The 27,130-nt window shown below is 38.5% G+C and overlaps 1 protein-coding gene across 2 annotated transcripts; it reads left to right on the top strand.

The window, feature by feature from the left end:
- The first annotated feature begins 6,041 nt into the window (after positions 1 to 6,041).
- On the top strand, positions 6,042 to 25,815 carry LOC121508847 (atherin-like). 2 transcript variants are annotated; one of them, XM_041785955.1, is made up of 7 exons: positions 6,042 to 6,174; positions 7,116 to 7,448; positions 12,305 to 12,349; positions 12,722 to 12,766; positions 14,470 to 14,614; positions 15,233 to 15,394; positions 18,693 to 25,815. In XM_041785955.1, exons 2-7 carry the CDS (start codon positions 7,398 to 7,400, stop codon positions 19,799 to 19,801), a joined length of 1,557 nt encoding a protein of 518 aa, XP_041641889.1. In that variant the 5' UTR covers positions 6,042 to 6,174; positions 7,116 to 7,397; the 3' UTR covers positions 19,802 to 25,815. The 2 variants fall into 2 exon arrangements, with proteins under 2 accessions (XP_041641889.1, XP_041641890.1); XM_041785956.1 differs by lacking the exon at positions 6,042 to 6,174 and having other exon boundaries at positions 7,084 to 7,448.
- The last annotated feature ends 1,315 nt before the right edge of the window (positions 25,816 to 27,130 follow it).

Genomic DNA, 27,130 nt, shown 5'->3' with positions numbered 1-27,130 from the left:
AAATACTGGTTTCATAGGTGCTTAGAAAAGTTTGAGAGCACCTAAGAAACTTGGTTTGTAATTCATTTTACTTTAAAACATTTGTATTTGAAACTGTGAAGAGCACTAGAGTAAGTTTTATGGGAAAAAAATATTCATTTATACATTTATATACCATGTCTGCTATTCTGCTCCAGACTCTTAGGGTGTGGTCAAATTAAACCTATCTGACAGTGACATCTCTATGGCAACGTAAACAAAAAACTACCTGTCTGAAACACGTCCTGTTTCCTGTATAGTGGTCATATGTATCTAATGCAGATTTTCCACATAAAAATGTCCAAAAACAGCAACACTATGTTGTGTATTTTCCATAAAAACAAAAATGTTTCCAGGGCATGTGCAGTGATTCCCTTCAGAAAGTTAAACTTGCAAGACTTTCTTTATTGCAATCTTGATGTTTGATCAAAAATCAAACATCTACTATCTCAAATATTAGAATATTGTTGAGTAGTCCAATTTGCAAAGGTTTCCTGAGCCTTTATTCTCTCAGTCTGAGTCAGTACACACAACAACAATCATGCAGGAGTCTGCTGACCTGACTATAGTCCAGAAGACAATCAGTGACAACCTCTACAAGGAGGGTAAGCCACAGAAGGGCGCTGCTGAAAGGGCAGGCTGTTCTCAGAAGTTATATCAAAGCATGTTCATGGAAAGTTGACTGAAAGGTGCACAAGCAACAAGGATGAGCTCAGCCTTCAGATGATTGTCAAAAAAAGCAGATTCAAGAACTTTAAGGGGTTTCAAAAGTAGTGGACTAAGGCTGGAGTCAGTGGCTCTAGAGCCACCACACACAGACGTGCACAGGAAATGGCCTATGGGTGATGTTCCTAGTGTCCAGCCAAATCTGAACCCCGGATGTCATCAGCGTCCCACCTAGCCTAATGAGAAAAAGATCTGGACTGTTGCTTGGTTAGATGAAAGTCAGTTTTGCATGCCACTGTGAAAGGCAGAGAGACACAGAACTCAAGGTGCTTGAAGTCTAATGTTTTCAGTTTCCATGGTCAGTGATGGTTTGGGGTGCCATGTCATCAAATCAGGAGATTTTAGAGCATTTCCCACTTCTATCAGCTGAGAAGCTTTATGGAAATATTTTTTTCCTGGCAGGACTTGGCACCTACCCATGTTGAAGCCAAAACTACCAGAAACTGGTTTTCTGACCATGGTGTTACTGTGTTTGACTGGCCAGCCAACTGAACTGTTCTTGACAATTTCAAACTTATAACGGGATCAGACAAAGAAAACATATACTTTCACAGAAAAAAACACTGTGCTCATGAAGGTCCCTGAAGATTATAGTAAAATACCTTAAAGTACTTTAAACATTAATAAACAGAGGGGGCTGAATCTTTATTTTTGCTAGTTAAACTGAATTGTCTTATACTTAAGAAGTGGCTGTATTTTATCTTACGTAAAGGCACCATGGTTGTATATTTTGCAGCACCGTGTCAAAAATAGAGCATTCAGAAGGCCTCAGAAAAGGCAGTATAAAAAGAGTCACAGGGAACTGATTTGGAGAGAATTAAAACAATACTGAATCTGACATGTACATAATATCTAAGACACTTGCAGACGAAAAGACCCAACCCTGTTATTTAAAATGCAGATCGGCAATACGCTCACTTCTCCTCACTGCTTTAGAAAAACAGCTGGTAATAATGCTGAGTATCTGAACTTTTTCACTACCCTTCAGGGACCAATCATGCTCTCTGCTGTCATTTACAGTGGCATTTCTAAATGTCACATGTCCACAGGATGTGACTTGACAACGTGGTAAGTGCGAGCAGATGCATGGTGTTTTTGCAGCACTGGACCACTTTGCATTTCCCAGTATTGGCAAATCAGTAAGCTTCGGGGGTTTATCTGTACACTTTTTTTGGGGCCTTTATAGAGAGAAAAGGGAAGTTTGAACTATCACAGGTTTTGGTTTTTCTTTATCGCTTTCCAGTATGGCATTATTATGAAGATTTAGGAGAACTCATACAGGTTTCAAAACTACAGCACATAGAGTGTGTAGACATGGGGAACAGGCCTTACTATCTTATAAGGGCTTAAATTTTGACAACTCTGTCAAAGTCTACAGTGTGAACTCTTGAATTGGGCTGAATCTATTCTCTCAAATGTTTCATCCTCCATGTTGGCATACATTGTGCACATTGTAACAAAATTCAGTTAAGCTGTAAAGAGTGGTGGGAAAAGGATAAACAATGAAGGTTTGAAATGAATAAGCCTATGCAAATATATCCTAAGAGCTAAAGACAAGTTATAAACAGTGGTTTTAATGATACCTGCTGAAGAATTCATGGTCAGCCATGTCTTATCAGTATCTCTTTCATGTCTCATTAATCTGCTGAATAAAAAGCTTCTGATTGAATGTAAAATATTTTTGTGATAGCTCAGCCATCTATTCTTAAATAAAGACACAAAGGCTTGTAGAGGGCTTATCATGTACGTGTGGATGTGCAGCTGCTCCCATTCTGTGTCATAATAAATCAGTTGATGACTCTGAGGTGAGAGTAGAAAGAGGCAGAGACGTGCTGTGAGGCCACACCGCACACACTGAATGCCTGTCAGCAATTTAAAGAATGGACAAATTCCTTGAGCTACGGTAAAGACATAAAGTAATTAGCATGAGTAATTGCTACACAAATCACATGTCAACTTTGACACTGGAAACGAAAACAAAACAAAGAACAAGTTTCATTTTGAGTTCCCTACAGATGATATGCAGAAATACTGTACTTTACTAATGTCATGTGAGAAGTGATCCTTGTTTCATCACATTTTTTTCTCCTGCTTTTTAGCTGTTCATAAACAAATGTGACATAAATGTCTGACATACTTTCAAGTGTTTGAATAGAACAAAAACACTGAATATTCCAGTAAATACATTTTGACTTAACAAAACATAAAACTGCAGTATAGATTTCATATCATTGTGTGTGTCTGAATATGGGCGTGCACACACTGTACACTCTTATGTGCTAAGACAGAGGAAGTGTGTTTTGTCACGTTGTGAGTAAGCATCCAAGATGACAAAATATAGCATGAAAATTACAGCCAGTTAACGTTCACTATTGTCTTGACACCACTAATGTGCAAGAAACAGTTTAGGGATGTATTATCTTATTTATTTTAACTGAATGATAGTACAGACAGAAGAATTAAGTAAGAAGTATCAGGGAAAAAAGAGGATTGTATATTTTATCCACCAGTTTTATTAGATTTTTTTGTTTGACTTAAACTTCTATCTTAATTCATTTGTTACTTGCTTTTTTAATTCCCTTATGGTATGTTTTTAGCATAAAGGTGCCAACATACCGTGGTAACTAAGGAATTTGCACCTTCTGCTGGATTAACACAATACCTCAAAGGGGCAAACTGGCCCTTTCTAATAGTACTGCCCCTAATCCAGGTGGTTTAATAATTAAAATTTCAATTTACCAAAGAAAAAAACTGAGTAAGTTTATTGTACATAACTTCTGAAAGACTTTAAGAATAGGTAAGCTATGATGTGTTAAAAATGAAAAGTAGTGCATTGGATGCTTACTCTGGAATTTCCTGTATTTCCTGTAAGTACAAGTGTCTTAAGCACGTGAATGAATAAACAGGCCTGAGTGAAGTTTTCAAAACTTTCTGAAAAAGGTACTTTTTAACAGGTTTAACTGTTACTCTAGAGTGTATCCTTTTTGCCTAAGTTTTATGAGCAACAGTATTTTTCTGCTACAGGTCTTCAATCCAACTTCTGACTGTGGGAGCAGGAAAATAGCTCTGAAGCAAAAGCCTGTGGTCTGCTGCCCTCTTGTGGGGATTTGACACATGAAGTCATTGCTCTTATTCTGCATCTGTAAATACATGAATGCTGGCTGTAAAGTGCATCAAGATACACCTCAAACTGACACTTGTCCATGTTCTTAAAACACTTTCTCTCTCACAGTAAAGTAAAAAAACGATTTATGAAAACATTTACTTTGTAATGCTTTGCATTGAGTATTTAAAAAATCTTGAACACACAGGCCTATATGTGGCTTAGAATTAGCATTGGAAATGTTACGGAATATAGTCCACCTGTGTCAAGAATCAGTTAAGTCCTGTCCTTTGAATCGTGCAGTGCGAATGCAGATTTCTTAGTTCCTGACCCAGTTTATATATATTTATATATATTAAAAAGAAGTAGCCTAGAGCGCAACGATTATGGGAAAGACAAAGAATACTTGAGGGCAATTTTGTGGCTTCAGTGTAAGGATGAGTTGTTTTTTGCTAAAAAAAAAAAAAAAACATTTAGCTAGCTAGCTTGGCTGAACACTGCTTTGGCTTACATTTGATAGCTTTTAGGAGATACTGTAAGAATATTTTTTGAGGCAGTCTACTCATTGCGTTGGTTGAAAGCCAAGCCATTTAACACATACGCATGGTTTGTTGATGTGCCTTTTTAGCATTTCACGTTCTTGCAAAAGTGGTTTAACAGGTGTTTTAATAAACTGACAGACATAGTAAAGCTAGTATGCACATGCAAAATTTACTCTCTTAAAACTGCTGTACCCTTTACTTGCAACAAAGTTTATTTGAAACTTAACAAGCGTAAAAATGATTTCAATAACAATGTCTACGTAAAAATTAACGTACATTTTTAAGTAATTGCTAACTATGTAAGTGCTATCCGTGATTTGCACACATACAGTAGAGAGCAAGTGGTTCATTCTTAAGTAAGCTTCCTGCTAACTGACACTTTTCTGCCAGTGAAGAGCCTATTCACTTAACGCATGTACTCATGGGCATATTTATTATTTGTTTTTTAAAGTAAAACCCTTGTAGTTGGTTTTAGGACAACAGCAGCTGCTGAGCTAACATTTCTTCGCTAATGGTTAGGGCTTGCTAGCACCACATTATTACTTCATAGTGATAACAGCATTCCTTGTACTTTATATATCCTTTATTTTAGCAGGGAGAACCCACTGAGACAAAGGTCTCTTTTTCCAGGGGTTACCTGCAGCAAGAACAGACAAATATCTATGAACAATTATAAATACATTCATAGTCACACGCTCATTTATGTAATCCCATACCAAGATTAATAAACCACATTTGAAATGGTTGCAATCTCTTTCTTAAAATAGTTCAGACAAAATATCTTTAAAAATGTTGTGTGATACCAGAGAGGGCAACCTTGCCATTATTGGAAGTTATTCATCAGAATGGGTGTAGCAACACTAAAAGTAGTCTAACCCCCATTCAGTCTTTGGTGTTTTTAAAGTGATCCAGTTCTGAGATCCAGTTGTATGGGTTGACAATATAGACAGGAGAGTAGTCAGGAAAGGAGGGAGTTTACCAGTGAGAACTCTGTAAGTCAACAGAGTAGCCTACTATGCTTGTTCCTAAGTTGACCCAAAGAGGGCTAGCCACTGGAGTGATACAAGTCACAATAATGAAATCTATCACCAGTGATAAACCAAAGAGTACTGTGATATACAGCACAGCTTCAAACTGTTGATAAGTAAGACTTACTCCTGTTAAGAGCCCCTTACTGGGGCCTTATTTTTCTGATTAAATTTAAAATGTTTGATTTAAAGGACAAGTCCTGATCTAGCCAAATAATAACCTGACATGCCAGATGGATTTGTTTCACACATCTATCTGGAAAACCACTAATAGACAGCGTTTGGGAAAGGGCAGAGCCTTTGAAAAAAACCCGGAGGGTGATTGGATGAACGTTCTGTCCGTCACATATTTAAGGGCCAATCAGAGCAACAAAAAACGTGACATCATAGCTGCTACCAAGGTGTGCTTGCACCACTCCTGAGGAGTAAACAGTACACTTATGTAACATTAAGACACATGAAGCAAATATTCTGAACTATTTCTTGAGTAAACCACTGGGCGGAGTGACACGGTGCAGCAGCCATGTCTGGAGTGTAGTTCCGGCTTTGCATTTAACTTTAAAACATCTCTGTCTGTAATGTTCAATGATTATTTCATAGCATGGTGAATGTGCAGGTCACAACGTGTCCACGAGAGCGTTTTGGAGTTGTTGGATTGTGTATTTGATGAGTTTGATGAGGGAAAGCCGGAATACCGTCTGCTTACATTGAGTTGGCACAGCAGGTCCGAACTCAGCAGCGGTAAATATCTTTGCAGGTGAGAGAGAGCTTGGAGCATAAGTATACAAGATCGTATCGTTGGCATAAAGAGGAATTTTAAATTTTTCTGTTGTTTCAGGTTTAATTTTAGTCAAAGTAAAATGAAATAGACATCTCCCAAGATAGAACCCGGTGGTCCTGTAATAGGGTAATATTACATTATCAATGACAGCTGACTGAGTTATATCTGTCAAAAAGCTGGTGAAGGAATTACAAGCCAATACATCAAGGTCAAGTGTAAAAGTCCACTGATAAAATGGAGTGGTCGACCATGTCATAAAAAAACAAAACTTTATGGTCATTTATGATAAAGATACTGTTCTTGGCAGTAAGGAATGAAAATAAACATATGAAGTGGATTTTTAGAATTTATTTCAACTAGCTTCGTAACGTTATTTGAAAAAAAAAAACGCAAAACTACCTCAGAAATCACTTCCGCTTGGTGAGTGTCGTCTTTTGAATTTTTCACAGGGAACTGCAGAAATATTAGTACACGATACATTTGACGTTAAGTATTTGTTCGCTGTGCATATCACGTAGTGTAACATTTAAGCTGCTACCCACTTTAGAGTTGCATCTGCAGTAATATTATTTTATGACAGTGTGTCTTGCTGGTAGCTACGCATCGTCACTCAGGGCATATAAGCCAACCTTCGTGCTCTACAAAAGGCCTCGTTTAAAAGGCATGTTATGTTTCAATACAATAACCAACGCGGACATATGCTGCGGTTGTGCCACGGGTTGCACGCTCAGTTGTATTTAATAAAGTTACTATGAGCGCCCAGGCAGCCCATGTGCGGCTGTTGCTGGGAGCCTCGGCCAATCAAAGCCGCAGCACTCCCATACAAGCACTTTGTGGGCTGGGGAAGCATGACATCATGCACAGCACCGACCCCTCACTGCGAAAACAAAGACTGAAACATATATGTCTCACTACAGCACTCAACACTCAACGACAGAGCTGGCTGCACTGTGATCATCTTCGTCCCATCCTTAAAACACACCGAGACTCTGGCCCGGCTTCCCCCCCCTGCGTGTGCGTGTGTTCAGCGGAGTCTGGGAGGGGCATCTGTCCGTCAGTCTGTCCGTCCGTCTAGGCAATGGCGGATGAGGAGGCCACCGTATCCGTGGAGTGGGACAGCGGTGATGGGGGCTTAGCAGAATAACATCCCACGCCTGCATTCGTCTTTTCTCTGTTTAGCTTGGTAATCACCTCTCGCCATGGATCCAGAGAAAACGCTGACATTCTGCAAAGGGCTGAAGGCTGTGGAGGTAATACACTGACTGCACAGCTTTGCTTTGACACAAACACTGCTTTCCAACAGCTGAGCTTCACTTAGTCTGCGGAGCAACATGCTTCCCTGGCCTGTGTTGTTGTTGTTGACAGTGGCCTTAACTTGCTCTTTACTATTGTCATTTAATTCTTTCATCGTTACTCTAGGCGTCTTTTGACCTATTCCTGGAAACAATGGGTGCACTTTTGCAGCACTGCAGCAAATGTTTTGTGACCTGTTAATTCAATCATGTGTGGTTTCTGAGATTTTTGTTGTCAGTGAAAAGGCTGGGACATTGTAGTCACTGTAAACCATGTGATAAGTTAATGAAGAGCAGACTTTAATTGCATGATCAAATAATCACTTTGACATTTGATATAAAAATTTACAGTAAGGTGACATACTCTAAATGTAAGGTAAATTATCTGGAAATACATGGTATTTTTTTCACTTATCACAGATTCAGACTTGTTGACCCCTTTTTGCAAAAGTGAAATTAGATATGTTAATTCAAATTGAATCAAAGTAGCTGAGAAAGTCTGTGTTTCTGTATTAAGGATTCAACAGGGATTAATGCAGGAGTGATTACAAGAGCTTTCGCTGCCAGACACTTATAGCATAATAAAGCTAATGTACAGAAGCTTGTCCAACAGAAGAACAGCCTAGTGCTGAATCAGGACACTACCAGCTCAATACTGAAGATTATGTTTCCTTGTTTCAATGTTCTACTGTCTACAAGTATTAGTGGTTGCACTGCTGTATTCACATTAGCAGAGGAGAACTACACTGGATCACATCTAGAAATGTTTAAGGATATTTTGGTTCTTTTATAAGGATCCAGTGTTTGTTTTTGTCAGTCTTAGCTTGTTTGGAAGGCATTAAATTAAAAAAAAAAAAACTTAATCCCTCTTAAAATCAATCTGTTAATAAAAATTAATCACACAATATTACAGATTGTTCACCTGCAATGTGTCTCTTGAACACTTATAATTTACATTTAACTTTAAAAGTATTGCTGTGTGGCAGTTTTTTCATATACCAGATAATAAATTAAGGGGGATTTTTAGGTTGCAGACAGGCACACACAGGTTTCATGCCATGTAATGAGGTAGGGAGGGTGTGAGTGGCGCTGCTATTGAACGTTGTGAGACCCCAGGAGGGGAAATCATTTGTGGTTTGTCCGTGGTCTCTGGGGAAGTCTGAATGATCTCTTCACAGCCGTGTGTGTACTCAGTGCCGTGTGGTGGGCTCACCACAGGAACTCGACTCCCCTCTCTCTCCACTTGACTCTGACTTTCATGACGATATAGAAACTTAGAAACCAACAGAGATATATTGGCTGGTTGGACATGCAGCATGATTTGGCTTTTTTTTCATAGCAGAACATGAAGTGTTGGAAACATGAGAGACAGAAATACAATTTGCAGGGTAACTTATAATCAGTGGTAGTAGTAGAGTACGGGACGTCTTGAACGCTGAGGTACCATCATTTGTTTTTTTTTACAGATGTTTCTGATAAGAAAGGACATCTCAGATCTGAAGACTTTGATACTTTTTTGGTACCTGCAGAGAAGGGTTTATCAGGCTGGTATGCCTGCTCAATATAAGACATCAACAGACGTTTGTCATATTTTCTAGAGGATTATGTTGATCAATGTGTTCTGATATATGTACGCAGGCGTTGTATCAGCACTCGGCCAAAATAGTTCTGCTTGTCACCATCATGCCCATTTAGCCATTTTAGCCAATGCCAACATCGAGACTAATATACACATACCTTTATATTGTAAAGAACACTAAGTATTCCCTGTACAACAATTTACCCATTGGTCTTATTTTGACATTTCTTTATCCTTATATACAAAACAGACATAAAACAAGACGAATTTTGATTCTGCCATAAGTGATGAATACATTATTTTTCAAATAAAGACATTCAATAATTTATTTATTTATTTAACCAGGAGTATTCCCATTGAGATACACAAATCTCATTTATAAGGGAGTCCTGACTAAGAAAGGTTTCACACATATGACCAAAAAACAGAACATAGCAACAAATTACATCAATTAACTGGTCAGCAACTTACAGTAGGAAAAAAAAGTGCATACACTGCAAATTTTCCCTAATTCTAGCTTTAAGATCCCCTATACCAATGCAACGCTCAAGCTTAATATGACCCTGTAGCTCAGACCAAGATGACGGAGCAAGTTTACTGCTACTGACAGTTTTTGGAGTCAGTAGAGAACATAGATAAGAAGGTTATTAATGTAAAATGGCCTTATGAAAAAAAATGTGCCACTGTTCCATCTTTTTAATGTACAAGGAAGACCAGCCAAATTTCACATACAAAACACGATGGGTGCAAAAACCCCGACAAGAGACAAATCACAATTCAGCATGCTACAATGAGTCCAGCATTTTCAGAGAGGATGGGTTAGCATGTATGTAAAGAACATCACCGTAATCAATTACAGACAAACATGTTGCTTGAATGAGCTCCTTCCATGCATCAAAAGAAAAACAGCCTTTGTTTCAGTGGAAGAAACCCAATTTCACCCTAAGTTTCCTTATAAGACAATCAATATGTTGACTAAAAGACAGATATTTTTCTCGCAAAAAGCCAAGGTATTTATATGTTTGAAGTGTACATTCAATTGCATCATAAGTTAAGGGAAAAATCTAAAGGTTAACTTGCACTTGTGACTTAGACCTTGAGAAGGGCATCATTTTGGTCTTGTTGGCATTAAGAGTCTTAAGTCACAGTGGTTTCTCTGGACAACAGTTAAGGCCTTCTGTAGTTTATTTGTTGCACTTTCTAAGGAGGACGATGATGCATCATCACTGTATCGTCTGCATAAAATCGAACTTTTTCAGTAACATTCATACAGAACTTATTTATATAAATCAAATCAGGCCCAGCATGGACCCTTGTGGAACACCACTTTGAACATTTATAAAACTAGATAACAGACCATCAAATATCATTTTAAAGTTATTTTTATTACACTTACATTATATGTTAAAGAAAGTATTTTTTAACAGTTAAAACAAGCTTCATCTGCCTTTTTGACAGCTTTAACTGGGGATGCATGGTTTTGGATTTTGGTTAATACCCTTAAGCCAAGTTTTACAAATTCACTTTGGTGGCTCTGGCATGGAGTCAGTACCCACCACCATCCTCTTTTTGACCAGCCGTGTCCCAAATTTCTGAAAACTTTTATTTGTCACTGAGGGTTTTCAATGAAAAGTGAGGCAGTTTGGACCTGACATGGAACAAAACGTGACAAAACAAAGACATAGACACATCCCTCAAAATAAAAGCATATCATAGACTTTCTACCACCATATTTTTTCTCCAGGAAGAAATCCGGGGCCTATGAAAATGGCTTTGTGATGCACCCAACCCCCTACCTGACAACCAAGGTTTAAGAGGATATCAGTATCAATATTCAAAGAAGTACATCTGAACTAAAATTTCAGTTCTAGTAACAGATTAAGTTTAAGGATGAGCAAAGACACACTTTAAAAGTTTCAGGAATGATAATTAACAAAGGAAGAGACTTCAAGTGGGTGTAGATGAGTTGGTCTAGACTTAAACTCAAAACTTATTTGTTCATATGGTCAGATATTTACAGTAGATATATTGGTTGTAAATTTCATCCATTAGGCTGAAATTTTCAGATCTGCTGATGCCGATATTATTCCGATAATATTGTATATCCTTTCTACAAACTGCAAGCTCTGCATTGTACAAAACAGAAGTTGGTCCCTTTTTAAAGTAACAATAATGATAAAAACTGATAAAAAATAATAAGAAGAAATGCAGATAAAAAAGAAAAACTTAGGCAGAGGTGGGCACATGGATTCTGTTTTTAACTGCACAAATGTATTCATATATTCTGCCAATATGCACAGCTGATATATTTTTCCCTGAATATCATGCAGCCTCTGTCAGTGCTGCTTTCTCAGTTGTTTGCTTTTCAGCATTCTAAATAAAAAGTAGTTTTAAACCTCCTCCCATTATGTGTGCTCTTGGATGAGCACATTCACACTACAGTCTGGAGCCAACATTGTTCCCCATGCTGACTACATATTCAGAAGCCAGTTGTTAACAAAAGAGATCTCATTTACATGGCTGTGAGGCAGCGAGCCCCCAGTGTGTCCACATTGTTTTTGACAGTGGGCCCACATCCAGCAGCTGACACACACAGGCTTTTTTCCTTTTACTCACAGTGGGCCTGCATGACATTTACAGAGGCGTAAGTGACACACTGAATATTTGAATCTGCACCGTGATACAGCCACTTTTTTAACAGGGGGAATGCACAGATTGTATTTATTTCACAGCAGATAATATTTGGGTGAAACCCACAACATGATCATTCTATATACCAGCTCTTACTTGTTTTATATATCTGTATATGACTGTTATTTTTGGATTATTGTTATTGAATATTTTAACAGGTTTTAGTGATTGCAGTTTTAGAGGTCTACCTTCATGCATGTGTGTCTCAAAGAAGCAAGGACAGGGAAAAGGAGAGAACTGAAATGTGTCTGGGAATTGGTGCCTTCTGTCTGCGATCACGGCCCACAGGGGAGAAATTGGTTTTGTTAAAAAGCCGTTGACCTTCCTGTCTCCTTGAAGACTCAGGAGTGTGGGGCAGCCAGACTCTTCAGACCAAAAAAAGAAGCCTTTGTGGGCCTTATTTGGCACGCTAGATTGCCAGAATGACATGGCAGTATAGCTTATTTTTGTGAAGTATGTACCCCTGTAAGCTAAGATACTTTCTTCCTTAGTATTTGCACTTGTGTCTTGATCTTAATCGTTGTCTCTCTGTGTCTTTCACCAGATGACCATGTCCCTGCAGGGGCTGGACGGGACTGAAGCTGCCACGGTAGGGAGCTTGACCTTCAACTACTATTAAACATTTCATACCACAGGATAATACAAAACATTGTCCACACCAGTTAAAAAAAGCCTCCAAGCGTAACGACAGTGGTTGCTATGGCAATCCATAATTACTTGCTAGCAGATCTCAGTCTCATGTGTGGTAACTATGTACATAACAGCTTTAGAAAGCTTTTCTTGTAAGTTTATTATTGTGGTCTGTGCCTGAGCTGCTCATCTACACTCTTCTCTTTTATGAAGAGTTTTAATCAAATGTCCTGATTTAGCTCTTCACTAGCAACACCTCCTTGCACTGACTTGCTAATTATTAAGATGCAGCTGTAAAAATTCACAGAGGTGCTTTCATTTCTTCTTGTAGGTGGCTGCTTCTCCAAAGGAGCCTGAAGTGCGCACAGTTAACAAGGTGTGAGGATTTTTTTCTACATTTTACCCTGTTCCTACCAGCAAGCACATGCTCACTTCACAAAACAACTTTACAGGGTGCAAAAATCAACATTCCTTTTTATTTTTTACCCCTAACTTGTGGAAAAAATTAGAACTCACATGAAGTCTTTGACTACAAATCTTAACCTGTTGAGAGACATAACAGGTGCATCTCAGAAAATTTGAATATCATGTAAAAGTTCATTTTCCATATATTCTAGATTCATCTCATACAAAGTCAAACATTTCAAGAGTTTTTATTTTGTTTTAATCTTGATTACTGCTCACAAAAATCAAACATCTTCTATCTCAAAATATTAGACTCTAGTGTAGTAGTCTAATATGCAAGAGTTTCCTGAACTTTTGTTCCCTCGCTCTGGTTAAATACACACACCTGCAATCATGGGGAAGACTGCTGACTCGAAAAAATGTCCAGAGAATATCATCGTCACCCTCCACAAGGAGGGTAAGCCACAGAACGACACTGCTGAAAGGGCAGGCTGTTCTCAGAGTGCTGTATCAGAGCTTGTTCATGGAAAGTTGACTGCAAGAAAAAAGTGTGGTTAGAAAAGGTGCACAAGCAATAGGGATGAGCTCAGCTTTCAGAGGATTGTCAAACAAAGCAGATTCAGGAACTTAGGGGAACTTGACAAGTGACTGAGACTGGAAATAGTGGCTCAAGAGCTTCCACACACAGTGTACAGGAAATGGACTACAATTGTTGTGTTCCTAGCGATGAGACAATCCTGAACCACAGACATTATAAGCATTATAAGATTAGGACCATTGCTCAGTAGTCCAAAGTCCTGTTTTCAGATGGAAGTCAATTTTGGAAATTTGGAAATCAACCATTTGGAAATCAAGGCCCCTGAGTCTAGAGGAAGATCTGAGAGGCACATAATCCAAGGTACTTGAAGTCAAATTTTTTCAGTTTCCACAGTCAGTGATGGTTTGGGATGCCATGTCATCTGCTGATGTTGGTCCACTGTGCTTTATCAAGTCCAGAGTCAACGCTGTCAGCCAACTACTTGGAGATTTTAGAGACGCTAAAACTACCAGAAACTGGTTTGCTGACCACAGCATTACTGTGCTTGATTAGCCAGCCAACTGATCTGACCTGAGCCCTGTAGGGAATCTCTTGAGAAATGTCAAGAGGAAGATGAGAGACATCAGGCTCAACAATACAGGTGAGCTGAAGGTTGCTTCAGAGCAACCTTGGCTTCCTAACACCCCAGTAGTGCCACGGACTGATTGGATCCATGCCACATCACATAGATGCAGTAATTTTAAAAAAAGGAGCTCCCACCAATTATTGAGTGCATTTTCCAGGTCAGCATTTTTGTATTATAAATGTTTTTTGAAATCTTGAAATATTTAACTTTGTATGAGATGAATCTGGAATACATGGAAGTTTCACTCCTTGAGTTAAATGACACGGGCAAAATAAACTTTTTTTTATGATATTCTGTTTTTTAGATGCACCTGTACATGAAGCACAGTCCTCTCTATTCATGTTTCCTGCTTGCCTCTTGTGAACTGCAAAATCCATGGAAAAATGACTAAAATATCCTTATAAAATAGGAAATAAATGGACTTTTAAATCTAATACTTTGAATACTTTAACATTTCTACATCAGTATTTATGTGCAGTGGTGATGTGTAATGTTGTATTTTGTCCACCAGGTGGTGAAGCATAACAGTTCCGGTAGCCGGCCTGTTGTCAGTCCCAAGTACTGTCCTGGGGTGAACAACAATCCAGGTTACCTGTGTGAGACAGGGCACTGCTGTGGAGAGACAGGCTGCTGTACCTACTATTATGAACTCTGGTGTGAGTCCACTGACTGACTTCTACTCTCATTTGTCTGCATGGAGTGGTGGCCTGCCCAACTCCCACTCATGCTCTACTGAGATGAATCAAGTCCACGTAAATTCAGTACATTTCATAAATAAAGTAGGTTGTGCCTTTATGAAGAGGGTTCAGAGGTTGTGTTGGGGTGGCAGGCTGCTGCTATTAATTGTCAGAAAAAAACTCTGCAAGTCTTCTGCTGTCTACTTTTTAATTTCATGTATACTTGGATTCAGATTCAGATTAAAGACCAGCCACGCAGACTGCTTCAAGGTCACTGTAAAGCTCCAGAAGTTTGCCAGGAGCAGTATGAGTAAATCTTAATTGTACATTACAGTTCCTCACATCTCCCAGTAAGTGTCTCTGCATTACTGAGATTGTTTTCATCATGACATTTTTCCTTTGTTTGCTCTGGAAATCAAAAATACTAATATGAAACATAAATGATTTGTATCATATGGGATAAAGTATCCAAATTGTACATCTTTCAGAGCAGTGTTTTTCTCTTTGTATTTTCAGCTGAAAGAGCACATTTTTATCGTTCGTTTTTCTAAAAAGAACCTTGAGGGTCATTTTGGGTTAATTTCCTGTTTTCTACAGGGTTCTGGCTGCTGTGGACAGTTCTGATCCTCTTCAGCTGTTTCTGTGCATACCGCCACCGTCGGACCAAGCTGAGGATCCAGCAGCAGCAGAGACAGAGGGAGATCAATCTGATTGCTTACAATGGAGCCTGCAACTACCCTTCTTCAATGCTGGACCTCAGTATGTCTGTTCTCTTAGTTATGTAAATCTATAATAGAGTTGAGAGTTAGAGAATGTTTTGTTCTCTTAAATACAGGTTATTAAGTATTTTATAAATTGAAACAAGTGCTGTCAATCTATTAAAATTGATCTAATTAACTACAGGCATTGTAATTGATTAATCACAATAAATTAGATATATTATGGTACTTTGAGAAGGATTTTATTCCAGGTATAACAGTAATGAAACAATCTGAAATAATGTGCTTTCTGATTTTTTACATACCTTTGAAACAGTGACATAGAAAAGCTTATCTTGGTAGATGCGAACAGGTACAGGAGAAGGAGAGATAGAAGCCATGATCGACACTTATTAATCGTTCTCACATTTGGCATGGACAGGATAATGAAAATTAAGACTAAAGGGAAGTTCTGGCTTTTGCTCATATCACATTTAAGAAACTACTAGAGATTTTGTGTGAGGATGTTAGAATACAATTAATCGGCATACAGTGCTTAACAAATTTAACTTATAAGACCACCTCTCATATTTGTCTCAAAAACCATCCAGCATCATGAAGTGCTTTAATGCGGACTCTTTCATTTTCAGTGAGCTCTCCACGTTTGACCATTTTGAACAGGAATGAGGGATTTCCAACTGAATTCACCCAAATTTGAGCCGGCTCACTGGGCTTCTCTGAGAAGTCAGAAATGAATCAAGCATAACATTCAACCACTAAAACTCATTTTTCTGTTCAGGAATGAAAGTAAATAACTATAATTTGACATATTAATCAAAAAATATTAATGTGCTTTACTATTTTTTCAGTTTTTTGTAAATCAGTAAATTTGAAAATTCATGGATAACAATAATAATTATATTTTAGCATTAAAAATATCATTTGGGTTAAAGAGCCTCTATATATTGGTGTATTAACCATTGCAGAAAAATAAAAAATGATTTTGGTAATTACCAGTGTTGTTAATTTAGGGCAGCTGTGGCATAAACCTTACTTTGGTTAGGGTGAGGGTGGTCTAATAAATTTGTTAAGCACTGTATATTTTTTAAAAGCAGTTTTCTCCCCTTCTGATTAATTAAACAAAATGAAAAGGAAATTTTGGCAGCACTAATTCTTCCAACATTTTTTCTCCAGAAACAGAATGTTAACCTGCACATGTTGGGGTTTTATTTTGATCTACTAATTATCTCTGCTAAAGCTAGTTTTCAAATATTATACACTTAAATCAAAACATATGCCTATTTATCATTTAACTACTGAAACACCGTGTGGAATATGGTAGTCATAAAGTAAAATTGCCTTTTGACTGTAAGCAAGCATAAGGTCCTGTGTAAAATGTAAAAAAAAATAAATGCAATGAGTTTCAAATCTCATAAATCTATATTATATTCACAATAGACATAAACAACATTTCAGCTGTTAAACTGAGACATTTTACCATTTCATAAAAAAAATTTAGGCTCATTTTAAATTTGATGGTAGCTGCATATCTCAAAAAAGTAGGGACAGGGCCATGTTTACCAATGTGTAGCATCCCCTCTTCTTTAACAACAGTCTGTAAACATCTAGGAGTGAGTAGAGGTGGGAATCTTTAGGCACCTCACGATTCAATTCTATTACAATTTATAGGGCTACGATTCGATTCTTAATTGATTGTAGATGCATTTTAATACACTTGTTTTTTTTTTACATTTCTGTTGTTCTCATTGTGTAAACCATAACACAACATTAAATTTATTTGAATCAAATTTGTGTTTAGAAAAAAAAAAGAGATAAATTAAATGTCCACTATACTCTAATGGAAGATGTGTGTAAACTGGAAATTTACAACTGCACTGAACCAAAGGTAGCAGCATTCTGTCCTTGTGACATATCTAAAATTACAAATATAAAGATGTCCTTTTTCTCAGATGAACAACTGGAAATCTAAATCATGCTGTTACACTCTGCATGTCAGAGTTCCCCCTTCTTGTTTCTGATATTCCACAATATTAAGGATTTAAATTATTTATCGGTTATCGATAATTCAACATTTATAAATCGATTCAGAATCTTCCACCTCCACATCACAATGCATCTAAGAATCAATTTTTTTCTCCCACCTCTAGAAGTGAGGAGACCAGTTGCTGGAGTTTTGGGAGAGGAATGGTGTCCCATTCTTGTCTGATGTAGGATTCTAGCTGCTCAACAGTCCTTTGTCTTCTTTGCTGGATTTTCACCAAATGCTTTCTACCGTGGAGCCATACTGCTGTAATGGATGCAGTAGTGGTTTAGCATTGTCTTGCTGAAATATGAAGCGGGATAGTTCCTCTCCTCTTAAGTCAGAAGGACGTAGAGTCCGTGGTCTCCAAAAAGAATTTCCAATTTTCATTCATCTGACCACAGAACAGTTTTCCATTTTGCCACTGTCCGTTTTAAATGAGCGTTGGTCTTGAGGAGATGTTAGTGTTTCTGGATTGTGTCACATGTGGCTTCTTCTTTGTATGATAGAGCTCTTACTTGCATTTGTGGATGGCATGGTGAACTGTGATGATAGACATTGATTTCTGGAAGTGTTCCTGAGCCCAGGCAGTGATTTGCGGTTCAAAATAATGCCTGTTTTCTTAAAGCAGTGCCGCCTGAGGGCCCAGAGATCACCAGCATCCAACACTGACCTTCAGCCTTTCCCCTTGCACACAGACACTTCTTCAGATTCTCTGGATCTTTTGATGATAGTATGTACTGTTGAAGGTGGGATACATCATCTTTGCAATTTTACATTGAGAAACATTTTTCTGAAGTTGTTCAACAATTTTTAGACCAATTTTCACTGATTGGTCTATCTTTACTTCTTAGAGACCCTGCCACTCTAAAATGCTCCTTTTATATGCAGTCATGCTACTGACCTGTTGCATATTAACCTAATAAGTAACAAAATGCTCCTCCAGCTGGTTTACATTAGTGCCATATAATTTCAGCGTTTTGTTGTTCCATCCCTACTTTTTTGAGATGTGCTGCTGCCATCAAATTCACAATGAGCTTGTACTTTTCATTAAATGGTAAAATGTCTCAGTGTCAACATCTGACATGTTTTTATATTCTATTGTGAATAAATCTTTAGGATTTGCAATGTATGCATTCTGTTTTTATTTACATTTAACAGAGCGCCCCAACTTTTTGGGAATTGGGGTTGCAGTTTAACTTATCTAAAATGAACAGTAGGGTGAAATCGACCATGTGTTGGTCATTCTCTCAATACTTTGGTCTTCTTCAGCCAAACCCTTCCTTTGAACTGATTTATCATTCTTCCTTTCTCACAGGTTTTTTGGCTTCCTTTAAGTTGCCCTCCTATGAGGAGGTGGCAGCTCAGCCCACCACCCCTCCTCCACCTTACAGCTCCGTCTTTGCCCTGCAGGGAGGCGCTATCGGGGGCCCTAGCTCCTCTTACCTCCATCACCACCACCACCGTCACCCCTGTCCTCCCTACCTGGGCCCCGGTCCCAGTGCCCTGACTTCCTCCCAGAGCTCTGACAACTACACCAGCTGCTCCTGCGAGTCATGCTCCCTCACCTCCCCCTCCAGCACCTCCTTCTCCGTCCAGGTAACGGATGAGACGTATGATAGCAGCCACATGTCCACACCCAGTGATGCAGGGGCCGACTGCGCTGTTGTGTCAAGAATCGGGGCCAATTTCACACCTACTCCTTCCCCTCCACCACAAGTTCCACCTGACGTGATACCCGTGGTCACTCCAGATGTCGTACCTGTCCAAAGACGGTCCTCTAACGGCAGCGATCGAGTTTCACCTCCAGCTCCGCCACTCTCTCTCTCTTTGCACTCTCATCCTCATCCGACTCGTCTCCCACTTTCCCCCCTCATCCTGCTCTCTTCCCTCCCCCCTGGTCAAGTCCATCCTCTCGCCCTGTCAGATCCACTCGGAGCTGTTGCCGCTCAGAAATTCAAAGACGAGACCTCCCCTTGTGGTCCAACCCCCAGGCCCACTGTGTCTCCACCTAAACCGATGCCCCTGTCTCCAAGTGTTGCTTCTTTCTCTCATTCCATCAGCAAAGAGGAGCAAAAACAAGACAAAGAAGAGGAGGAAGAGGAAGAAGATGATGACGAGGAGGACCATTTCCGCCATCGTCGGCTGACAGGTGACTCCGGCATTGAGGTGTGCCGCTGCCACGTGAAGAGAGAGGAGGAGGACGGAGTGCAAAAGGGGCTTTCTGGTAAAGGCGGAAAAGAGGCTGTGAAGGAGGTGGAGAGGGCGGACGTGTTGCATGACAGTAAGGACTGCTCGCTCCAAGCGAAGGCTGCTGTCCAGTCGCCGCTCCTTGACGACTGCGCCGAGCACTGCGGCCACGTCTCTTCATCCTCCAGCATAACAAAGAAGATAGGCAAGGCCTTCTTCAGTGTGGAGACGTCGTAAGCTAACAGCAAGTGAGACCTAGAAGTGGCAACAGTGAGATGTTAATGCTTGATGGCAACCTCTTAGATCAAGACTAGTAGGTGAAAAGCTGAATCACTGAAGAAAAGTCTTGCAGGTCTGAGTGTCATGGTCACACGCAGAGAGATGGGAAGTGATGTACTCTCTTGATTTCTGTTTAATAAATCTCTAATCAGAAAATACAAGAGAAGCTGACATCTGGAATTCCCAGTATTGTTTGATTTTGGTTTGTGAAGCGGCGTATCTTTTTCCTGATCCTTCTCTGCCTCCATTTCCCCATCGTAAATCCATTTTCTCAAAAAGCTCTGTTTTGAAATACTAACATACCTCTTTCTCTCTACACATACCTCTGTTATTCATCTCTTTCCTGCATGATGCAACACTGTAGAAAGAGCATTACATTTGAAATGTTCCTCCCTCACCATTAGAGTCAGGACCTATAAAAAGAGATACATTCAATGATTATTTACTGTATGAAAAGAAGACAGAGTAATTCTGTTTCAACATATATATATATACCAATTTGTATGATTCACATAGCTTCACTCTTTTGGGAAAATTAGGATTTGTTTGGACATTCAAAATAAACATTCTGACCAACGTTGGAGTCACAAAACAGCGTTTTCAGAGGGTTTGGAGGCATTGCCCATTAACCATCATGTCATTCATTCTACACAGTTTAATCAGCAGCTATAAGAATGAAAATGACTGTTTAATATCTCATCTAGTCTTAAAAAATCGGTCTCATATATTCTAGGAGTACTTGAGACTTACTTTCGTTTTCAAAGGAGCAGCTTCAAATTTGTGTCTGATTACATTATGTGATCTTGATGTACTTTCTAACTTTGAAAAAGGTCAGCAGCTATTGACCACATGGTTCAATGACACAAATTTGCCTATCACCTTTTTTTGTTTGTTTGTTTTGTGCGGTGAGTTTCACCAGCTTTATCACTCTGTCTATCAGAGACGGCAACTATTATAGCTGATTTTAAAAAGAAGTGTGTTTTATACATTGTGTCTTATGTTGCCCCCTATAGAGGGTGCACACATGGATTTAAAAAGTGTTGGTGGCAAAGCTTTACAATGGTTTGTTGTTCCAGACTGTTACATGATTATACTGTTTAATTACCTGACTGTTTGACTTTGGATTCAACGTGTTTGAACATGTTCCTGGTCGCTCCTTGCCATTTTTTGCAAGGCGATGTAAATCTGATTCCTCCATGAACAGACTGTTGAGTTTTTACAAGGCGGAAACTTTAAGCCTGAACTCATCTAGAAAATGAATGTAAACAGTTATGCATTGCAACAAACACATATGTAGTTATATGTTTACAGAGATTTTTTATAGCATGTTGCTTAACTGAAAACCTCTGGAAAAGTGTCAGAAACTGCAGCAGGGCAATACAATCTGCCATGTGTGGGATTTGAGCAGACACTTTGACGTGAAGTGCCCATTGTAATGTCTGAGTTAAGTAATGCTTGTTAAACGTGTAAAAGTTGAGGGTTGAAGTCACAAGGATGATGCTGTGGCTTGGAATTTTTTTTGTAAGAGATTGACGTCTTTAAATATGTGCTGCTGATTGGTCCGTTTTTGTGTGTTAATCAGTTTGTCCGTTGTTGTCTAGTTCAGTGTGTTTTGCTCTGCCTCAGTGGGGGGATTGTGAGGTTGATACCCTTGATTGATGCTTTGTACATCCTTTGATTAGATCAGGGTAGCCAATCCTGGTTTTAGGATTAGAGAGTACATGTGTACCATTCCCTCTGGTGAGTACAAAATGTGCTGAAGCTTAGAAACCATCAAGGAGAGAATGTCTCTAACCACTCTTTTGTACATACAGTATGTGTCTTGCTATAGATGAGTCCAGTGTCTCAGCAGGCCACTTTGTTAAGTCCTCTGTGCTGTGTAAAGCTCACTTCACTGTTGAATGCATGAAAAGGAACGCTTTCCACTCATGTAGAGTAATATGGGCAGAGAATGTGGCCTCAGCTAAGCTTAATATGACCTTTAATTGGCAGAAAAATTGTGTCTTTGAGGATACCTTTAATAGGGAGCTGGTTTGTGTAGCAGTTTTGCTTTGTCATGAAGGATACTCTTTTTTTTGCTGTGACCCCCTAGGTGTATCTAGGAGGTGAGATGTCTCTAACATAGATCCATAAAAAGCCTTTTGGAATAGTGTTTATTTTTGGCTTTAGGATGGAGAGCTCTTTTCTTATCAGTTCAAGCTAATGTGGGCGGATCAAAGTATATGGTGCCTAGATGAATTTAGATTTTCTGTATGCATATTATACTTTACTGCTGCTATGTGAGGGAGTGTCAGTGTGTGAGTTATCTGTAAATTGTGTATATTTGTACATCAAATGGTCAAGCATTTTCTAGCAGTGCTTAGCAGTCTCTTTATAAAACATACACAGCACATAGATGGTGTGATCTTTGCAAAAATAGTATTTAGCAATAGTATTCACAATTTTTCCTTACTCTAGTTGATGCTGGTTGGTAGGAAATTAGCTGTTGTGAAAAAAAAGACATTTACCTCTTTATATCTGATCCGTGAGCTGTGCTGGGCTGAGGCCCCTTGATTGTACATAAAACTGCATTTTAAAAGCCTTCGGCTCAACGTTCTCCCAAGTGCAAACTCGGATTATTTGGTTCTGTCAACAGCCCATGTTTGTGCCTCTAATGAATTACTATTACATTAACAACGTAGCATCTGTTAGTCTCAATAATTAGATACCTGATAGGCTTTAATCTACAGATTTCTCAAAAACTATTTTTGTCCCTGGAGATTTAAAATAAAAGATTTCCTCTGCTGCATATTGTGTATTTTAAAACACAAGAAAGATTGAGAGTTAAGTCATTATTTTATTATTAGTTATTTATACCATGACCCTTGTCTTTACACTTTTTTAAAGTTACATGAAATGTATTGCTTTCTCTCTTTTAAAGTCCCTGTAAAATGATTTTAAAAAAATCTTTATTTTAGGTTTGTTGTATGGTAGGCCACTGTGTTATGAACCAGCAGGTCAAATTTCAGTCATGATAAATATCTCTAAGTATATAATATTAAGCTTTAAAATCATGAAAAATTATGCAGTTATGTGTGGGCGAGCAGGTTAAATGTGCCAAAGCCCGCCCACTCACAAGAAATATGATCCTCTAAATTTTAAAAAATGGTACACATGAATGCAGAACTCCTCTGTCTGCTATGCTGCCATGTTACAACTCTCTTTTTATCGTGACAGGCAGACAGTTAAGAACTAAAAAGTCTGTTTCATTTCCTCATCCTGTACTAAACTCTTCAAGAATTCCTAATATTCCTGTCCTGAGTTACATAAAGTTATGTTTCTCTCCTGTTTATGAGACGTCTTTGTTGTTAAATAGCTGCTGATAACACTCTATATCGTGATGTTGCTCTTAAAAATAAACGTCTTCGATGATGACTAGCATTGGAGACTTTTATTGTTATAGACTTGGCATGAACAGAACATGTCTATCAGCAGATGCTTTACTGAACTTTAGCATGGCAATGCTAACAGACAGAGGATTGAACTGTTGCTGCTTTGAGAGAGACAAAGCCTGGCTCTGTGCTAAAGCAGAGTGACAGAAGTCTGTTTTCTGTCATAAATCTTGCTGTTATGATACTTTTAATGACCCATAGGCCCCTGTGGCTTATAAATTTGACAAATTTACCTCACAGTGAACGAAAACACAGCATTTAGCTGGCTGTTAACTTAAAATGAATGTAGTGACATCACCTAACAGCAGACCATTTAGACAAACTGCTCAATGAGTTTATGTCTTTGTAAAGTTGGGGGCGGGACTATTCCCATATTGCCCAGTGACATCATAGGCTGCTATATTTGCCCTGCCCAAATTAAACTAATCTGTGAAAGTGGTGAATACTTTTTAATGGTCTGAATCCAAAATTCTGTCAAACTGGATCCCAGCCTTTTCGCATGTTTACAGCAACCTTATTTCAACATACCTAGACACAAATTTTGGATTTTACTTTACAGGAACTTTAAAGTAAAAATCAGCCAAACTGTTGTCTTACAACAGGGGTGTCCAAACTTTTTTTCAATAAGGGCTGCCTCAGAAAAATATAAGGCTGACTGGGTCGCTTTGATTGCCTCACCTGTAGTGTTTAAATTTGTAAAACCAGTCTGACGTTCTGGTAAATCATGTGGTTAGTAATTGATAACAGACATGTCACTAGCTGACAAAAGAAATTGCTAATCATTGTCAAGGATTTTGGGCCAGCTGATCAGGTTTCAGGGGTCTCTGGTCAGCCCGTAGAGATGAGAATGATGCTCCATGCACTAGGGAGGGGAAACACTGACATTTCATCTCCACATTCAGACTCAAAACAAGAGCAAACTGCATGAAGCGGCCAGGTTTTATAGTCATGTTGGTGCTTGAAAATGATTAGCATGATATGCTTTGGAAATTGGACCAGGTAGCGAGGCACAGGAGAGTTGTTATTGGCTGTTGTTTTCATAGATTATGGCATTATGAATCGAGGTATCATTATTACAATTGTCAATATGTATATCATTTACCCGTTTATTTCTAACTTAGTTATGAAAAAATGACAAAATCTTCTTTTAAAAATGTTTGACAGAATTAACACAGCACCATGTAGTGTTGGAGTTAAAAGATATGGTCAAGCTTCATAGACTAATGCGGGCCATATTTAATTTTGTTTCTATAATTTGCTGTGGGACAATAAAACATGAACTGTGGGTTGCTTTTGGCCCCTGGGACATAGTTTGGATACCCCTGTTTTATAACAATTGAAGGATTTGTGTGATAATTTCAGCACTGTATGCTAAATCTGGTCCTAAATGAAGTTGGACTGAATTGTATTCACAGTATACAGTGATGACAAACATCATTCATTCAAGTTATCTGCTAAATATTTGAATTATTATGTGTAAAAACCTAAACATAAAAAGTCATTTTTATTCTGCAGAAGACTGGATCTTTATTCATGAAGATTTTCTGGCATTGCTGGGTATTTATTTAAATAGGAAGACGGATGCTAAACTCCGGAGATTAAATGTAATTGTAATGTGGCACAATCAGAGGCTATGTAATTACAAACATGATTTCACAGTGAAGCCAACTGATCTGAGTTCAGTGTATATAGAGCTAGTTTGACTTTATTTTGCCTTGTCAGCAGCCTGTATGTACAGACAAAATGCCCAAACTCTACCCTCATTGCCACTGAAGGCCAATGCCTGATATAAGACTGTTACCTCGCTGAGTTTTGACTGTAAAAAGGACTGTTTACTTCTGCTTATCAAGATAGTATCTACTCTATATTTGTACTGACTTTATTTATTTTGTAATGCCAAGAATTGAAGGATTGAAAACCAACACAGAGCCCACATGACATTAGTGTTACTGAACTCGTTAGCCAGGAATCGAACAAAACATGAAACCCTGTTGATTCAGGATCACTGAAGACTGTTTGTCTCCCGGGAAACAAAATGTTCTCCTTTTCCTCCTGCAGCTATGAGACAGCAGGCTTTATACAAGTATCTCTATGTGATTCTTTGTGGAATATTTCAGATTGATATAACTACAAAGTGTGGTGTTCTTTTAGGGTATCCTTGTGCGTTTCTACCTGCAGCTCTTACTGTGTCGTACGCATGTGTGAGAGTTACCGTCAGCCGTGTTGTTGTGATGTCAAATCATTGTTGCTTATTATCAGGCCAAAGTTGATTGTTGTTGTTAACATGATAATAATATCCAGACATTTTTATGCCATCATGAATATGAAGTCAATTTTGTATGTTGGCGTATAGCAGAAAGAAATCTGATGTACAATTGTAACAATGAGATGCTTTTACATTTTTGAATTTTTATTTTGTTTGCTCATATCATGGTGCTTTTTTCCAGAGAAGTGGATTTGTATTATTAGGTTGCTTCTGTTTTTTTTATTGATGCTCATTTGTATTATACTATGTTGAACAAAGACATCTGCGCTACTTTATTTGACAGTATTTGTGGATTTTGTGTCAAAATAAATGATGACAACTGCTACACGTCTGTGCTTTATTTCCAACATTATACACATTTACTTGTAGTTTCCTGCTTAAGAGAAGATTAATATTCTGCTTTGAAACAGAGCAGTTTAAGCAGGACTGAGCCACAGTCACCCACACGAGTAGCTGTCCCTGTGACTCTGATGAATCATCAGACACTCTGAAAGCTTCAACTTTTGTCAAAACTGTGACCATGCATGGGAAGCGGTGTGGATGAGGGTGACAAAAAACACAAAGCACTGGAGGCCAGCAAACTGAACCTTTCTCTGTCTTACCTGCAGGGATCAGACTAAAAATGTGCATTTGTTGCACATATTTAGGAGTGGAGGAGAAGTAGCATGTGTAGTAATGTTGCTCATAAATATTATATTCTCTGGGGCAGTGCTGCTGTCCTGCCCCATAAAACCAGACATAATTAATGCAATAATTGAATGATGATTCTCCACATATTGATATGAAACACCCTAAACTTACTGCATTAACACACACACATGCAATATGTTCTTTCATTTGCCTTTCCTCAATTTGTTACTTTAATATTCTGTTAAATTAAAGTTTTTTATTTAAAATGATAAAAGCACAGATATAGCTAAATATTTCTGAAAACAGTACCTTTAAAGAGTATTCACCTGCTTGGATGTTTTACCCTTTTTTTGATTGAATCAATCATGGTCAATATAATTTGGCTTTTTTGTCAAAAAAAAAAAAAATAACATCTTTAATGTCAAAGTGTAAACATATTTCTAAAAGGTAAAGTCAATCAAAAAAAATAAGAAAGGTAAAATAAGTGATTTCATAAATATTTACCCCCCTTTAAAGTGACTGACCTAATTCAATAGAGGCCCAGCCAACTGGTGCTAGTAGTCTCACAATTAGTGAAATGGGGATAATCTGAGTGCAGTGAATGTGTCTCAAGGGATTGTAGTAGAAAGACACCTGTGTCTGGAAGGTCCAGTCACTGGTTAATCAATATTCCTGGCTACCATTACACCATGAAGTCAAAAGAACACTCCAAGCAACTCAGAGGAAAGGTTATTGAAAAGCATAAGTCAGGGGATGGATACAAAAAAATCCAAGGCACTGAACATCCCCTGGAGTTCAGTTAAATCCATAATCAAGAAATAGAAGGAATATTGCACATGTAACCTGACACACCAAATGGATTTGTTTCGCCAGTGAGAAACACGGAAACAGGCGGATCCATCTGCTTTGCGAGGTTAGCACATGTGTACATCTGCCTAGATCAGGCCATCCTCACAAACT

The sequence above is a fragment of the Cheilinus undulatus genome, linkage group 4 (assembly GCF_018320785.1).
Source record: "Cheilinus undulatus linkage group 4, ASM1832078v1, whole genome shotgun sequence".
Lineage (NCBI taxonomy): Eukaryota > Metazoa > Chordata > Actinopteri > Labriformes > Labridae > Cheilinus > Cheilinus undulatus.
The sequence above is the reverse complement of the archived record's forward strand: the minus strand, read 5'-3'. Positions and strand labels throughout refer to the sequence as shown.